This window comes from Mustela lutreola, chromosome 9 (assembly GCF_030435805.1).
Source record: "Mustela lutreola isolate mMusLut2 chromosome 9, mMusLut2.pri, whole genome shotgun sequence".
Taxonomy (NCBI): Eukaryota; Metazoa; Chordata; class Mammalia; order Carnivora; family Mustelidae; genus Mustela; species Mustela lutreola.
The window spans coordinates 70385843-70404042 of NC_081298.1; the positions used below are offsets into that span (position 1 = coordinate 70385843).

The 18200-nt window shown below is 39.9% G+C and overlaps 1 protein-coding gene across 3 annotated transcripts in view; it reads left to right on the forward strand.

Annotated features, from left to right (window-relative positions):
- Positions 1–18200, forward strand: part of C9H2orf92 (chromosome 9 C2orf92 homolog) — a 41315-nt gene that overhangs the window by 13644 nt on the left and 9471 nt on the right. For all 3 annotated transcript variants that reach the window (XM_059134667.1, XM_059134669.1, XM_059134668.1), the window contains one exon: positions 17563–17667. In XM_059134667.1, the coding sequence (XP_058990650.1) occupies positions 17563–17667 (105 nt within the window). The remainder of the gene's footprint in view (positions 1–17562; positions 17668–18200) is intronic.

An 18200-nucleotide genomic window follows, 5' to 3' on the forward strand; every position in this document is an offset into this window, starting at 1 on the left:
GAAATTAGGAAAGTATGGAAGGTAAACACTTGGCAAGGATTCCGGTCCTCAGAGAGAGCTCCGTGCAGCAGAGCAGGACTACCACATGGGAATTATTTCAGGTGCTGAGCTGGACCCCACCCTAGACCAGCAGCATCACAACTGCCTGATGAGGGGCCTGGGAGATTCCTGTAGCAATGGATGGTGAGGCCTGAGGCTGAGATAAACCTTCTCCCCAGGTCTTCAGCCCTAGCTGAGCACAAGGATCCCCTGGAGAGATTGTTAAAAAGAGGCAGACAGCTCCTCCTCCCTTCTCTCCCACACCAGTGATCAGATTCCTTGGTGGGGGATGATCTTGCTCTGGGACTTTTTTCCCAGAGAAGGCTCTCGTCTCTGGTGGTGTGTGTGGATTAGGGGTAGACGCTGAGAGTTACATCTGGTCTGAGAAAGAGCTCTCAGGAGTGTGAGCACTGATGCTTCCCTCTGGATTAGGACCTGTTGGATGTTCTGATTGCAGAACTATGCCTGCCAGTCCTGCTTGGAAGGGCCATCTCTCTACATGGGACATGGGCCTTTTTTTCCAGGAACTGCCCCATGTTGGGAATTCTGGGTTTGTCCTTCCTCCACGTGTGCTATTAAAGAGGCTCCAGGGGACCTGCACTGAGTGTCTGGCTGGTTGCAGGGGTAGTTACCATGTCTGAATGAGTGAAGGGATTCAGATAGCTCTTGCAGCCAACTTACTGTGCTGGGAATTCTCACCCGGGAATCAGAGACTTTTGTCCTTTTTGCAGAAGCCCCATGTCTCTGAATCTCACCCCACATGTGTGGAAGGGGAGTGAGTGAGTGTGAAGGTGGGTGTCTGGTTTGGGGTTTGGGAGGATCCCTTTATACCCCAAAGGCCTATTGACCTTCCCAGCACCACATTAGTGTTGGCCTTGGCATTGGGGGGCCACCAATAAAATTTCCAGGTTTTCTCTGAGCAACAATTCAGGATCTTGTAGGTCAGCACATCTGTCATGGAAAGGGCTGGTAATGAGAACTTATCATTTTTTTTAAATATTTTATTTATTTATTTGACAGAGAGAGACCACAAGTAGACAGAGAGGCAGGCAGAGAGAGAGAGGGAAGCAGGCTCCCCGCTGAGCAGAGAGCCCGATGCGGGACTCGATCCCAGGACCCTGAGATCATGACCTGAGCCGAAGGCAGCAGCTTAACCCACTGAGCCACCCAGGCGCCCAAGAACTTATCATTTTACTAGTAATTCCTTTAGCTGATTTTTGGGTGTTGCTGTTGTAAGCACCTATTTTATCAAGAGTAGACTACCCACCAATGTAACAACAACCCTTAAAAAAGAACTCAGTATAAATATCATATCAATGGAATTTTGATTATTTTTTGTGGCTTAGCAAAGTTAACCTAGAAGGGGAAAAATGAAACCGTTGTCCCCCAGGGAGAAATAGACACTGCCTTTAAAAAAGAAGGAGGGGTGCCTAGGTGGCTCAATCAGTTAAATGTCCAGTTCTTGGTTTTGGCTCAGGTCATGATCTCAAGGTTGTGAGATCAAGCCCCACCTCAGGCTTCATGTTCAGTGGGGAGTCTGCTTGAGATTCTCTCTCTCCCTTTCTCCCCCTCCAATCATGCTCTCTCTCTCTAAATAAACAAAAATAAATAAAATAAAAAATTAAAATCTTTTAAAAAATAAAATACAAATAAAAGGAGAAATTAATATATTTCAAAAAATAGAACTATGAAAAAGTACTAACAGTTTTATAAAGGAAGAGTTTTCTGAACTTACAGAATCTGTTATCTATAAGTGCTGAGTCTTTTCTTTCCCTGCCACTAGCCTCCACCCAATTTTTGTAGGTACAGTGTTCATATACAACATTTTTTCCCCAAAGATTTTATTTATGTATCTGACAGAGAGAGAGATCACAAGTAGGTAGAGAGGGGGAAGCAGGCTCCCTGCTGAGCAGAGAACACGATGTGGGCTCCATCCCAGGACCTTGAGATGATGACCTGAGCCGAAGGCAGAGGCTTAACCCACTGAGCTACCCAGGTGCCCCTGTATACAGCATTTGTAAGTGAATTTTGAAACCCTCTGAGGAGAACCTTGCCCTTTGACTTTGTCATGTTGTGGCAATCCTGATGTGACATGGAATTCTCTGGGTCAGCCCCTCCCTCACTCCTGGGATCTTGGTGGGGACTGTCACCAGTCTGCAGCAGTCCTCCCAAGACTACCTCAAAGACTTTTCATGATGCTTGCAGCTCATTGAATCAGCGTCCTTAGTCCCAAGTTTCCTGCATGTCACGTACTGACCCATCAGGGCTGCCGAGATCATGGTGAGCACCAGTGTATAGGTGAAGGGAGTTGACTGACACCTGACATCTACACACAGGAATGATTTTTGAGGTGTAAACATCATGGTCAACTGGATTCAGAACTCAGCCTTACCTGGCAGGACCCACTTCCTCTTCTCAGTCTGCTTAGCTTAGTGCCTGCCTTCTGGCTTTCTTGGGCTGAGTTGGTTTTCCTCTCCTGTCTGCTCTGTCCCTTGTCTAATTGCTCTGTGCAACTGTGTCACTGTGTTTGCTTGTGTCTGTGTGTACTTCTGCCTCTCCCACATGTCTCGATGGCTCAGGGTTGCAGACCAGGCAGTGTGTTTCCATCTGCTTTGTTTTTGTCTTCTTTTTTTTTTTTTTTTTTTTTTTTTTTAAAGATTTATTTATTTATTTATTTGACAGAGAGAAATCACAAGTAGACAGAGAGGCAGCCAGAGAGAGAGAGAGAGGGAAGCAGGCTCCCTGCTGAGCAGAGAGCCCGATGCGGGACTCGATCCCAGGACCCCGAGATCATGACCCGAGCCGAAGGCAGCGGCCCAATCCACCGAGCCACCCACGCGCCCCTTGTTTTTGTCTTCTTTAAAATATTTTTAAAATATTTAACCATTCAGCACCAACAATGTATGTCAACTGTTATACAGAGTTTCTTTGAACAATTTGGGTTCCAAATGTTTATTTTGGTCCTATTATTTGAAGTTGGACCAAATTTTACCCTCAAAACAGTACAATATGATTCACAGTGATACCACCTTATGTACCCCTCCCCACATTTATTGAGACACAATTGACATATAACACTGTATAAGTTTAAGGTGTAAACATGGTGATTTGATACATATTATATGATGCAAAATGAAGAACATCACAGTATTAACCTAATTTCCTCCATCACGCCCTGTAATTATTTCTTCTTTATGCTGAGAACATTTAAGATCTACTATCTTAGCACCTTCCAAGTATGTAATATGGTATCATGAACTATAATCACAATGTTGTACATTGTATACCCAGAACTTACTCATCTTGTAATTGGAACTTTGAAACGTGATCAATATCTCCCTATTTCCCCCAACCCTGACCCCTGGAAATCACTATTCTATTTTCTGTTTCTATGAGTTTAGTTTTTTTTAGATTTTATGTAGAAGTGAGATCATATAGTATTTGTGTTTCTCTGTTTGACTTATTTCATTCAGCATAATGCCCTCAAGGTCTGTTTATGTTGTTGCAAAAGACAGGGTTTTCTTCTTTCTCATGGCTGAATAGTATTATGTATTATATAAAATTATGTAATATATATCATCACCTTTTCTTTCCATTTATTCACTGATGGACACTTAGATTGCTTTTACATCTTGGTTATTGTGAATAATGCTGAAGTGAACACAGGAATGGAGATAATTTCCTCAAGATCCTGTGTGCAGTTCCTTTGGATATATACTCACAGGTGGGACTGCTGGGTCATATGATAGTTCTATTTTTAATTTTAATTTTTTAAATTTTAATTAATTATATATATAATCCATATATATAATAAATAATTATATATATATAATTTATTTTTAATTTTAATTGTTCCCTTGGAGCCCATAAAATTTACATTTCCACCAACAGTGCATAAGGGTCTCCTTTCCTTCACATCCTCATGAACACTTATTTCTTGTCTTTTTGATGACCAGCCATTCTCACAGGTGTAAGAATGTGGTTTTGATGTATTTCTCTGATGATAAGTGATGTTGACATCATTTCAAGTATCTGTTGGCCATTTAAAAAAATGTCTTTTTTTTTTTTTTTTATACTTTATTTATTTAGAGAGCACAAGCAGTGGGGAGGGGCAGAGGGAGCAGGAGAGAATTTTTTTTTTTTTTAATTTTTTTTTATTTATTTATCAGAGAGAGAGAGGGGGAGAGAGTGAGCACAGGCAGACAGAATGGCAGGCAGAGGCAGAGGGAGAAGCAGGCTCCCTGCCAAGCAAGGAGCCCGATGTGGGACTCGATCCCAGGACGCTGGGATCATGACCTGAGCCGAAGGCAGCTGCTTAACCAACTGAGCCACCCAGGCGTCCCAAAAAAATGTCTTATTTATTTATATGACAGGTCACAAGTAGGCAGAGAGGCAGGCAGAGAAAGAGGGGGAAGCAGGCTCCCTGCTGAGCAAAGAGCCCAATGCGGGGCTCGATCCCAGGACCCTGAGATCATTACCTGAGCTGAAGGCAGAGGACTAACCCACTGGGCCACCCAGGCACCTGGCTATTTTTATGTCTTCTCTAGAATAATATCTAATTCCTCTTCCCATTTAAAAGTCCGATTGTTTGTTTTTTTGCTACTGAGTTGTATGAATTCTTTATGTATTTTGGATATTAACCCCTTATCAGATATATGATTCCATTCTGTAGGTCGCTTTTCAATTTGTTGATTGTTTCTTTCATTGTACAAAAAACCTTTGTAGTCTAATGTAGTCCCACTCGTTTATTCTTGCTTTTGTTTCCTGTGCTTTTGATATCATATCCAAAAAATTGTTGCCAAGAACTATAGGAAACAAACTGAATGTTGCTGGAGGGGAGGTGTGGAGGAGGATGGGGTAATTGGGTGTTGGGCATTAAAGAGGGCATTTGAAGTAACAAGCACTAGTAGTTGTATGCAACTGATGAATCACTAAATTCCACCTCTGAAACTAATGATACAGTATATGTTAATTAAATTGAATTTATGCATTTATTTATTTTAAAAGATTTTATTTATTTACTTATTTGAGAGAGAGAGTGGGCTATGAGTGGGGGGAGGGGCATAAGGAGAAGAGAGAGAATCTCAAGCAGACCCCCCCATGAGTGCAGAGCCAGACATGGGGCTTGATCTCACGACTCTGAGATCATGACCTGGGTTGGAATCAAGAGTAAGATACTCACCAGCTGAGCCACTCTGGCTTCCCTTAATTGAATTTGAATTAAAAAAAAAAAAAAGACATGTCAAGGAACTTTTCTCTTACAGTTTCTTCTAGGAGTTTTGTGACTTCCGTTATTAAGTCATTAATCCATTCTGAGTCATTTTTTGTGAGTTGTGTACTACAGTGGTCCACTTTCACTCTTCTGCCTGTGGTTATTCAGATTTCTCAACACCATTTATCAAAGAGACTCTCTTTTCCCCATTGAGTATTCTTGGCTCCCGTGTCAAATATGAGTTGACTCTATATGCAAGGTTTGTTCTTGGGCTCTCAGTTTTGTTCCATTAGTCTACGTGTTTATTTTTGTGCCATGCAGTTTTTAATGCTGTGATTGCTATTGCTTTGTAGTTTGAAATCGGGAAGTGTGGTGCCTGCCTCCAGCTTTGTTCCTTTCTCAAGATTCCTTTAGCTATTCCGGATCTTCTGTGGTTCCAAATGAATTTTAGGGTTGTTGTTTTTTTAATTTCTGTGGAAAATGCCATGGGGATTTTATTTATTTATTTATAGCAGGAACATGAGCACAGGGTGTAGGGGCAGAGGGAGAGGAAGAGGTAGAATCTTAAGCAGGCTCCACCCAGCTCAGAGCCTGATGGCAGGCAAAGTCACAACGTTGAGATCATGACCTGAGCCAGAATTAGGATTTGGATGCCTAACTGACTGAACCACCCAGGTGCCCCCAATCTCAATTTTTCAGAAATGATTTAGATAGGCCAAAATCTCCTTCCCCAGACCAGGCATTTTAGAGCATAATGTTATATATCCATTGCATTTGTATCGTTTATTCACTGAATTCATAGACTAGTTCTGTTGCTTATAGAGTAGATATATCAATCATGGACTTCTGATATTAACATGCCTTTCTCGCTTCACTTGAGATGAAATTCTACTACAAGTGTTTTCCAAAGTTCCATTTGATGAAACAAGAACAGCGGGAAAGTCAATTACAAAGAGAGACGTGAAAAAAAGCAAGTATACATCTTCAAAATTATAAGTGCACGTTTATAAAGGTCTATGTATTGTATCATTTGTACTACCCTATCATTTTAGCATTCTTAACCCAGGTATGTAGAGGCAAAACCAAACTGAGATGTGGAAGAAAAAATTATCTGATATACTCTTTATAACCTTCTACCGACTGTGGAGGTCTGTGGCCTAAAGTATAAATAGCACTGTATTGCAGGGAGATCTCTGAAGTTCAGAGTTCACGTGTCAGGCAGGTTCTCTCACTCTGGAGGCTGTTCAGAGGATACGAACCGGATTTGCAAGTGGTGCTCACTGTCCTTGGTAACACTTGGTGTGGGTAGTGTAAGGACTTTCTAGTCAACAGTACTTTATAGTTCAATGTGCATGAACGCCCTGGGCACTGGCATGGGATAGTAAAGCTTTCCCACATTCCTCCCCATGATCTCCCCACCCTACACTCTAGCCTCTGGAAAATATTTGCACTGAGAGACAGAGATCTCTGCCTTTGGACTGACGCTCAAATGCCAAAGCTGAGGGGAAGAAGCTGGTCTCAAATGCAGAAAACATGTACATTAGCATAAATCCCACAAGTGACAGTGAACCCCTTTAAGGTGGACACTGTGTGCATTAGGAAATGTTTAGATTGAGGAATTGTTTATCAGGATAATCCAGGCATGTATGCTGTGTTGAAATTATAAACCTATTAGTAAACCATTTTTATAGCCAATGGTCCTCCCATTGCATTTTATAAACTACAGATTGAAGTGAATATTTTACTGTATAATAATGATGGTGTATTCTGCACGATGTTTTTATGTTCCCTTGGCTGACACAATAGGAAGAACACATTTTTGACAAAGTGCTTGAATGACTGAGTGTATCTATTCCTCATGATTCACCACTGTTTCATCTCTAGAAAACTGTATTTGTCACTAGTTGGATCAAAGTCGTCATACTTTAAATCTTTGGCATCCACCATGTAGGCTTCCCTACCAATTTTTTTTTTTTTTGTAGGGTTGAAAGCTGTAATGTATACAAGTTAATGTACACAGATCACTCAGTGGCTGTGTAGATCATCTGTGATGTACCATATTGATTTTGTGATCTGTGATCTACCATATTGAAACCATGTGAAAACTGGTGTCCCTGGTTTTGTGTTAAAAATTGAGGTTCTGTAGACACTTCATGAATGCTCTGTCACTTATGACAGGTGACTGCTGCTGTGACCCTGAAAATTCTTCATTAGGGCACAAGTTTCTCCTCCCTGCTGGTTGTGCCTACTCCCCCAGGGCCAGAGAAAAGGCCTGGCCTTGACCTGGAATCAAGAAAATGTGTTCAGACACATAGGTATCACAATGTCTGTAAAGAATATCCTGAAAATATAGTTCAAAATATGAGTTGCTACAGTTTTTTAGCACAGTTAATCCATATCCTTGATGCGGCCACCTGAGTGTCGGCAGTCTTGAAATCAGTCCATGGCATCCTAGGGGAGACTGTTGACCCAGTACTCTTCCATTTATACCTTCCTTTGTTTATTCATCAGTGACAACATCAGGAATTCCTTGTGCTTATCAAACAGGTCAGGTAGGGGTGGCCTGAGGTCCTCTGAATCCCCTCCAAACATAGACCGTTGTGTGGATTAGTGCAGCATACTCAGCAGTGTTGTTCCCTGTCCTCCCAAACAAGAAGGCATCTCATTTCCAAGATGGTCAAAGTCATGGCTTGTTGGCATCGTTTCCTATAAAGGGGAAAGTGCTTGTTGAGTGTGTCCATCTGTGTTTGCTCCTCTCCAAAACTGAGCACCGAGCACAACCATGCTTGGATCCAGTGTTTCTTCTTGCTGGTCATTGTAGTTCCTAACACCGGTGTGTAATAAGGGGAGAGCACGTTTCTGTCCACAGATGACATCAGCAAATTTCATCTCAGCCCCTCCTCACAGGTATCTTCCTACCAGTCTCAGATGGGAGAACCAAGTCCCTCAGAACTTCACTGCCCGAGATCATAAGGCACTCAGAGGGTGGACTAGAAACCAAGTTCGGTGCTCTTCCTCCTAGAGCAGGTAAAGTGTGTGATGCTTCTCTGGAAACACCATGTAAAAAAGTAGAGATTTAAAAAGATTTCATGTCGGTCCAATGAATGATTTAATCACAGCTAAGGTTTATTTCCCCATAGGTTATCCTCAAAAAAAGAGCTTGAAAAATAGTGAATTTGTATCAAGTTCAAATAAACAAGAAGAACATTTTTCTAAACTATTTGGTAAGTGATCTCCTCATGTGAAGCCATCAGGCTGTATTTGAAGAGTCTCATTCTTCTCCAGGGTCATATCTCAGCTAACCCTATGTTTTGATGGGAGGGAAAATGCTGGCATTGACGCTGTAGCAAGTTCTTTCAAGTGTCAGAGTCCTAGGGAATTAGGAAAGTATGGGAGGTAAACACTTGGCAAGGATTCTGGTCCTCAGAGAGGGCTCTGTGCAGCAGAGCAGGACTACCACATGGGAATTATTTCAGGTGCTGAGCCAGACCCCACCTTAGATTAGCAGCATCACATCTGCCTGATGAAGGGCCTGGGAGAGTCCTGTAGCAATGGATGGTGAGGCTTGAGGCTGAGATAAACCTTCTCCCCAGGTCTTCAGCCCTAGCTGAGCACAAGGATCCCCTGGAGAGATTGTTAAAAAGACACCTGATCAGATTCCCTAGCATTGAATGAGATATTTGCACCAGTAGTTTTTAAAGCTCTCCAGGTGATTCCAGGCTGGGACTCATTGATATGTTCCAAGTCTCACATGTAACATTTGAGAAAACCAAGGCCTGGAAAGAAGATGGTAGGAAGCTCTAAGAATATGTTACAACTGAACTGCCCAAAAAGTATCTGAAGCAACTATTTTGGACAACTGGATTCTAGTGGAGCACTTGCATCATCCAGAGGAATGCTTAATGAAGAGACTGGTAAATGTTAGTGAATTTTAGTGATTCATGTATATCCTACCATTCTCCTTCCCCCAGGCCCTTAACAGGTGGCCAAGTAGTCAGCAGCCTGCATTCTCAGTGCAGTTTGCTGGTGTCAGAATGGGCAATATAGGAACCCATCTTCAGTGTGTTTACTGTCTTTGATGGATTAAGGAAATCAGGAAAACAATGAACAAAATGAGAATATCAATAAAGAAACAAATTATAAAAAGGTACCAAAGAGAGATTCTAGAGTTGGAAAGTACAGTGGCTAAAATGAAAAACTCACTGGTGGGATTTGACAGCACATTTCAGCAAGCAGAAGTAATCATTTTGAAATTGGACAATTGAAATTGTCCAGTCTGAGGAGCAGGAAGAAAAAAATTAAAAAAAAAAATGGTCAGAGGATGAGGGACCTGTGAGATAGCATCATATGTACCAACATATACATTACAGAAATCCCAGTGGGAGAAGAGAGAGAAAGAGGCAGTGAAAATACATGAGGAAATAATAGCCAAAACCTTCTCAAATTAGATTATTTTACATATCCAAGAAGCTCTAGAAACTCCAGGCATAAATGCAAGAGTTTCACACTGAAACACATTATAGTCAAATTGCTGAAATCCAGAGACACAGACAGAGTCTTGAAAGCAGCAAAGGAAAAACTACTCAGTGTTTACAAGGGATTCTCAATCAGATTAATGGCTGATTCCTCCTCAAAAATCATGGAGGCCAGAAGAAATGATATGACACATTTGAAGTCCTAAAAAAAAAGTACAGTCAATCCATAGTTTTATATTTGACGAAACTATTCTTTGAGCATAAAAGATAAATTAAGACATTTCCAGATAAACAAAAGCTTAGAGATCTGCCCCCTAAGAAATGCTAGAGAGTACTTCAGGCTGAATGAAAGGACACTAGACAGTTAAAAGTTTGAGAATAAAATGAACACTGGTAAAGGTGACTACATAGGTAAATGTAAAAATCAATATTATTGTAATTTTGGATTGTTACCTCATTCCTTTTTACAATGTGATTTCAAAGGCAATGAATAAAACAATGATTGTAAATTTATGTTCATGGACATACAGTGTGTAAAGATGTAATTTGTGACAATATAGGGGAAGGTAGAGATATATATGAGCAGAGTGTACATATACTACATTGGTACTATTCAGACTAGGTTGTTATAAGTTTAAAATCTTAGTTGTAATTCCCAAAATAATCATGAAGAAAAGAACTAAAACATATGCAGAAAAGGAACAAAGAAGGCAATTGAAATATAACATTACAAAAAATTGGGGTGCCTGGCTGGCTCAGTCTATTAAGCAGCTGCCTTCAGCTCGGGACATGATCCCAGGGTCTTGGGATCAAATCCTATAACTGGCTCCCTGCCCAGCAGGGATTTGGCCTCTCCCTTCCCCTCTGCAGCTCCGTCTGCTTGTTCTCTCTCTCTCTCTCCTGCTTGTTCACTCTCTCTCTCTCTCTCTCTGTGTGAATTAATTAATTAATTAATTAAGATCTAAAAAAAATCAACAAACTCCCAAAGGAAAGCAGTAATAAAGGAACCAAGGAACAAAGAATTTATAGGACACGGAAAACAAATAAATAGCAGACAATAATTCTTTTTTAATCAGTAATCCCATTATGTGTAAATAGATCAAACTCTTATTAAAGGGCAGAGATTAGCATATTGGCTAGAAAATCCAATTTTCTTGTTGGGAATGTAAAATGGTATATCTGCTATGGAGAACAGTATGGATGTTCTTCAAAAAATTAAAAATAGGATTACTGGGAGGCCGGGGTGGCTCAGATGGTTAAGCATCTGCCTTTGCTTCAGGTCATGGTCCCAGGGTCCTGGGATTGAGTCCCACATTGGGCTCCTTGCTCAGCAGGGTGCCTGCTTCTGCCTCTCCCTGCTTGTACTCACTTTCTTGTTGTCTCTCTCTATCTGACAAATAAATAAATAAATAAATAAGATCTTTAAAAAATTAAATTAAAAAAATAGAATTACTATATGACTCAGCAATCCTATATTTGGTTATATATCCAAAGGAATTGGAAGTCTCAAAGAGATGTTTGCCATACTTATAGCAGCATTCTTCACAATAGCCAAAAGGTGTCCATGGATGAATAGACTAACATAAATCCCACAAGTGACAGTGAACCCCTTTAACATATATACATACACACATATATACACACAATGGAATGTGTGTATATATGGAATGTATGTATGTGTGTATGTATATTCCATATACATAAACACATATATATACAATGAAATATTATTCAGCTTTAAAAAGAAAGGGAATTCTGTCACATGCTACAACATGAATGTACCTTGAGGACATTATGCCAAATGAAATAAGCCAGTCACGGGAAAACAAATACTGTATGGTTCTATAAATAAGAGATACCTTTTTAAAAATTTTATTTATTTATTTATTTGACAGACAGAGATCACAAGTAGTCAGAGAGGCAGGCTGAGACAGAGAGGGGAAGCAGGCTCCCCGCCAAGCAGAGAGCCCGATGTGGGGCTCGATCCCAGGACACTGAGATCATGACCTGAGCCGAAGGCAGAGGTTTTAACCCACGAGCCACCCAGGCACCCCTAATAAGAGATATCCCAAGTCAAATTCATAGAAAGAAAGTAGAATGGTAGTTGCCAGGGGCTGGGGTAGGAGAGGTGGAAACAGGGAGTTGTTTAATGAGTATGGAGTTTCAGTTTTGTATGATGAAAAAGTTCTGGATGTCTGCTATACAACAAGGAGAATAAATACTACTACTGAACTGTATACTTAAAAACGATCAGGATGGTAGGAGCTCCTGGCTGGCTCAATCAGTGGAGCATGCAACTCTTGTTCTCAGGATTGTGGGTTCAAACCCCACATTGGGTGTAAAGGTTACATAAAAATAATAAAATCTCTAAAAAAATGATTAGGATGGTAATTTTGTGTTATGTGTCTTTTAATATAATTAAAAATAAAACTTATTTAAAGATCTAACATCCTTTTGTGATAAAAACACTCAATAAACTAGGAATATAAGGGCACTTCCTCAATGTGATAAATGCCATATATGAAAAATATGTAGCTGGCATCATACTCTGTGATGAAAGAATGGAAGTTTTTCTCCTAATATTGGGCATGAGACATTCTTGCCAATTCTTTCAACATAGACTGTAAGTCCTAGCAGAGAAATTAGGAAAAAAGAAAAAAAAAGAAAAAAGAAATAAAAGGATCTAAAATAGATCCATAAAAAGTTCACAAAAATTGTTAGAGCTAAAAAATTAATTCATATAACCATTAGTTCTTCTCTATAGTTAAGTCTGTGTCTTTAAAAAATTTTTCTTAAAAAAAAAAAAGATTTTATTTATTTATTTTTGAGAGAGAGAAAGCGCATGAGCACAAGCAAAGGGCAGGGCAGAGGCAGAAGCAGACTGTCCACCGAGCAGGGAGCCCAATGTGGGACTCAGTCCCAGGATCCTAGGATTATGACCTGAGCCAAAGACAGATGCTTAACTGACTGAGCCACCCAGGCACCAATATCTCTTCCTTGGTTTGATTCTCTCTCTCTTTTCCCTTCTCTCCTTTGTTTTGTTTCTTAAATTCCACATATGTGTGAAATCATATGATATTTGTCTTTCTCTGAATGACTTATTTTGCTTGGTATAATACTCTCTAGCTCCATCTGAAAGTTTGCAGGATATAAAAACAACACAGAAAAATCATTTGTATTTCTATATTCTGATATGAATAGCCCCCCCAAAAAAAAATAAAGGAAAAGAGATCGAGAAAACAATTCTGTTTACAATGGCATCAAAAAGATTAAAATACTTAGGAATACATTTAACAAAGGAGGCAAACATCCTGTACGCAGGAAAGGACAACACATTGCTGAAAGAAATGAAAGAAGACCTAAATAAATGGAATGATATCCTATGTTCATGGATTGAAAGATTTACTGTTGTAAAGATGACAATAGTCCCCAGAGTGATCTACAGATTCAGTGCAAACCTATCAAAATTCTAATTGCATTTTTTGCAAAAATAGAAGAACTCATTCTGAAATTCCCATAGAATCTCAGTAGACCCAAAGTAGTCAAAATAATCTTGAAACAGAAGAATAAATTTGGAGAGTTCCTGGGGGACTCAGTTGATTAAGCCTCCCACTCTTGGTTTCAGCTCAGGTCATGATTTCATAGGTTGTGGGATTGAGCCCCGCATCAGGCTCTGTGCTTAGTGGGGAGTCTGCTGGAGATTCCCTCTCTTTCTCTCTCTCTAAGATAAATAAATAAATATATCTTAAAAAATAAAAGAACAAAACATTTGGAAGTATCCCTATTTCAAAACTTACTACAAAACTACAGTGATTAAAATAGTATGGCACTGGCATAAGGATATCTTGATTTACAGACGAATGGAATGGAACAGAGAGTCCAGAAATAAATGCATACATCCATGGTCATTTGATTTTAAACAAGGGTGTCAAGACCATTCAAGGGGAAAGAACAGTCTCTTCAACAAACTGTCCTGGGAAAACTGAGTATTCACATGCAAAAAAATGAAGTTGAATCTTTACTTAATAGTAAATAGTAATACACAAAAATTAAAACAACTGGGTGAAAGACCTACATTTTTGAGCTAAGCTTTAAATTCTAGAAGAAAACGTAGGAGAAAATCTTCATGAGCTTGGATTAGGCAAAGGTGCATTAATTTTGGCACCAAAAGCATAGGCAACAAAAGGAAAAATAGATAAATTGGACTTTGCCAAATTTAAAAACTGTGCATCAAGAAATACTATCAAGACAGTGAAAAGACAACCTACAGAATGGAAGTAGATCTCTGCAAATCATATATCTGATAAGGGATTAAGATCTAGAATATATAGAGAACTACTACAACTCAAAAACAACAACAAACCAACCAACCAAACCAACCAACCAAATGACCCAATTTAAAAATGAGTGAAGGACTTGAATAGACATTTTCCAAGGAAGATACACAAATGGACAATAAGAACATGAAAAGTTACTCAATATTACTAGTCATTTGGGAACTGCAAATCAAAACCACAATAAGATAAAACATTGCACATATTAGAGTGTGTATTTTTTTTTTTTCCTTAGGGAAGTCAGTGTTGGTGAGGATGTAGGAAATAAGTGAGAATGTTAAGATGGTGGTGAGAATGGTGTGTGTGGAAAACAGTTTGGTGGTTCTTCCAAATGTTTAACATAGAATTACCATAAGACCAGAATATACCATATGATCTAGAATATATTCTAGATATATACCTACTAGAATTGAAAACCAGCTCAGACGGATAATTGTATACCAATGTTCATAGCAGGATTATTCACAATAGACAAGAGTGTGGAGATAATCCAAGTGTCCATCACAGATGAATGAATACGCAATATGTGGTACAGACATACAATGGAATAGTATTTGATTATAAAAATGAATGAAATTCTGTTACATGCTAATTCATGGGTGAACCTTGAAGACATTATACCAAATGAAATAAAGACACAAGGGGCGCCTGGGTGGCTCGGTGGGTTGAGCCTCTGCCTTCGGCTCAGGTCATGATCCCAGGGGCTTGGGATCGAGTCCTGCGTTGGGCTCTCTGCTCAGCGGAGAGCCTGCTTCTCCTCATCTCTCCCTCTGTCTGTCTCTCTGCCTATTTGTGATCTCTCTCTCTGTCAAATAAATAAATAAAATCTTTAAAAAAAAAGAAATAAAGACACAAAAGCACAAATATTGTATGATTCCACCTATGCAAGGTATCTAAAATAGGCAAATTATTGGAGATAGAAAGTAGAATAGAGGTTACTAGGGGCTAGGGGGTGGGAGGAATGGAGAATTACTGCTTAACGGTACAGAATTTCTGTCTGAGAAGATGGAAAATTTCTGGAAGTAAATAGTGGTGAGGTTTGCACAACAGTGTGAATATCCTTAATGCTCCTGAATTGTACACTTAAAAATGCTTAAATAGGAAATTATATATAATCAACATAGATTATATAAATAAATAAATAAATAAATAAATAAATAAATGTATACACACCATAAATTATATATATAAATTTTTTTTAAATTTAAAAGCAGCAACAACAAAATAAGGTCTAGGGAGGTCTTTGCAGAGAGCTGAGATGAGGGAAAATGTTTGAAACCACAGATGCAGTATGGAAGCCAACCAGAATCCAGAGAAAGCTCTCCTCCCTGGTGGTGTGTTTGGGTCAGGGGTAGACACTGAGAGTTACATCTGGTCTGAGAAAGAGCTCCCAGGAGTGTGAGCACTGATGCTTCCCTCTGGGTTAGAACCTTTTGGATGTTCTGATTGCAGAACTATGCCCGCCAATCCTGCTTGGAAGGGCCTTCTCTCTACATGGGGCATGGGCCTTTTTTCCAGGAACTGCCGCATATTGGGAATTCTGGGTTTGTTCTTCCTCCACGTGTGCTATTAAAGAGGCTCCAGGGGACCTGCACTGAGTGTCTGGCTGGTTGCAGGCTGGGTAGTTACCATGACTGAATGGGTGAAGGGGTGCAGATAGCTCTTGCAGCCACCTTACTGTGCTGGGAATTCTCACCCGGGAATCAGAGACTTTTCTCCTTCTTGCAGAAGCCCCATGTCTCTGAATCCCACCCCACATGTGTGGAAGGGGAGTGAGTGAGTGTGAAGGTGGGTGTCTGGTTTGGGGTTTGGGAGGATCCCATTATACCCCCAAAGGCCTATTGACCTGCCCAGCACCACGTTAGTGTTGGCCTTGGCGTTGGGGGGCCACCAGTAAACTTTCCAGGTTCTCTCTGAGCAACAGTTGAGGAATTTACAGGTCAACGCATCTGTCAAGGAAGGGGCTGGTGACAGGATGGCAAAGGCTGAGTACCTCTGCCAGATAGGTGACAAGGTGGGGAGAGATGGTCACCCTCTCTATACTATCAAAAATGGGCGCTGTTTGAGATTAATAACATCTCTTTAAAAAAATTAACTTCCTTTTTAAAAAGGTAGAAAGGTATCAGTATGAAATGGGTAAAGAAAAAGTTAATAGTCTCTTCCCTACACCCTTTCCATCGGCCAGGTGTGCATTCTTCCTCTCTCTCCATCTGTCTCTGTGCCAGTAAAAACATATGTGCTTGTGCAGAGATTTTTTGTTGGTTCTACTGCTTTTACAAAATTGGGATCATTCTCAATAGTGCCTTGTCAGTTCTGGTGAATTAAAAAGTTTGGTATTTACACAAGTGATAAGTCTCCTTATACATGAAACTAAAACCTTACATTTATTTAATGCTGAAGTTCTATTTGATCTTTATTTGTTCCCTACCTCCATAAAGATAACTGTTATAGGGGTTTTTTTTCCCCCCATTTAAGATTTTGTTTGTTTATTTGAGGGAGAGAGAGAGTGCACAAGTGGGGACTGGGGAGGGAGAAGCAGACTTCCTGCTGAGCAGGGAGCTGGATGCAAGGCGGGCTCAGTCTCAGGACCCTGAGATCGTGACCTGAGCCAAAGGCAGATGCTTAAACCTATTGAGCCATTCAGGTGCCCCATTTCAGTAGTTTTATCCTACATTTACAGACCTGTGTATGTACCTGTAGAAATTAGGTTGCATTGTGTTAAAAAAAAATTTTTTTTAATAAAATGGGATCATAGTGTGAAAAAAAATGGGGCTGGTGACAAAAACTCATTATTTTGAATAAGTAAATTTGAAAGCTAATTTTTTGGGTCCTTAAGCATATTCTGTCAGGTGAGTGGAACAGCCACCCATGTACCAACAGCCTTGAAAAAGGGCTCAAAATATATACAGAATGGATGGAATTTGTGAAGGTTATTTTCCGTGGCTGTGCTAAGTAGAACTAGAAATAACAAGAAACTGCTGTCCCCAGGGAAAAGTAGAAGGCTGAAAACTTTAAAAAGGAAAGAAAGAGGAGTACATTTAAAAATGTATAACCATGAGAAATTAGGAACAGTTTATAAAGAGCTTTCTGACTTTTAAAAATCTGTTCTGCTTTATGTTTGCCCTGAAGGACTTCATCCTATAAAAATACATGGGCCCTCTTGGGGAAGTCTCAGAGGTGGGTCAGAATGATAACAGGAGCAAGAAGGAAGATAATGACACTAAATGTCATGAGGTCTGGGGCAAAGTTTCTAGCTGCATATCTTTTCATGGGAAATATTTACTGCTCAAGACATCTAGCTCAATCACACTTTTTCAGAAATGATTGTAGGAGTTAGGATTTCCCTTCCCAAGACAAGTAGAAGGCAGAGTGTAATTTCATATGTCCCCTGAGCTTAATATCATCTATTTACTGTATTTGTAGACTGCTTTAGGTACTTACACAGAGAAAAATGTCAATCCCCCAAGGCTGGTATTAACACGTCTTTTTTACTTCACTTGAGATGAAATTCTACAGCAAGTGTTCTACAAGGCTCCGTATGGGACACCATTTGATGAAGCCAGAACAGCAGGCAAATCAATTACGAAGAGAGACATGAATTCAGAAAGCAAGTATATGTCTTTTAAACTATTGGTGCATGTATTCCTATAGGTCTCTGTATGTGATATATACAGTGCTATCATTTTAGCATTTGTTAAAACAGCTCCATGTGTGGCAAAGACAAATCAAGAAAGGCAGGAAAGAATTGTCTGAAAACCTCTCTATAACCTTCAAATCTATGGTCTCAGATGTGCCTATCCTTCTATTTTGTGGGGGATCCTTGGAGTTCATGTATAAAGCAGGTTCTCACTTTCTGGAGGCTGTTCAGAAGATAGGAACTGGAATTACAACAGGAGCCCTGAGTAACGTCATAACTTTGTCCTGCACACACTTTATGTACACCCCCCCCCCCTGCATACTTTGATACTTTGCTTAGCCCCTGGGGAGAGCTGGTGCAGTCATTAGTCCCTGCATTCAATGGTAAGACCCAGGCCGGAAAAAATCACTTGACCTAGAGCACGCCAGGAGAAATAACAAAAAAGAAAAATACTCTTCCCCAAAGCAGCTTCAGATTATTATTATTTTTTTAAGTAGTAGTTT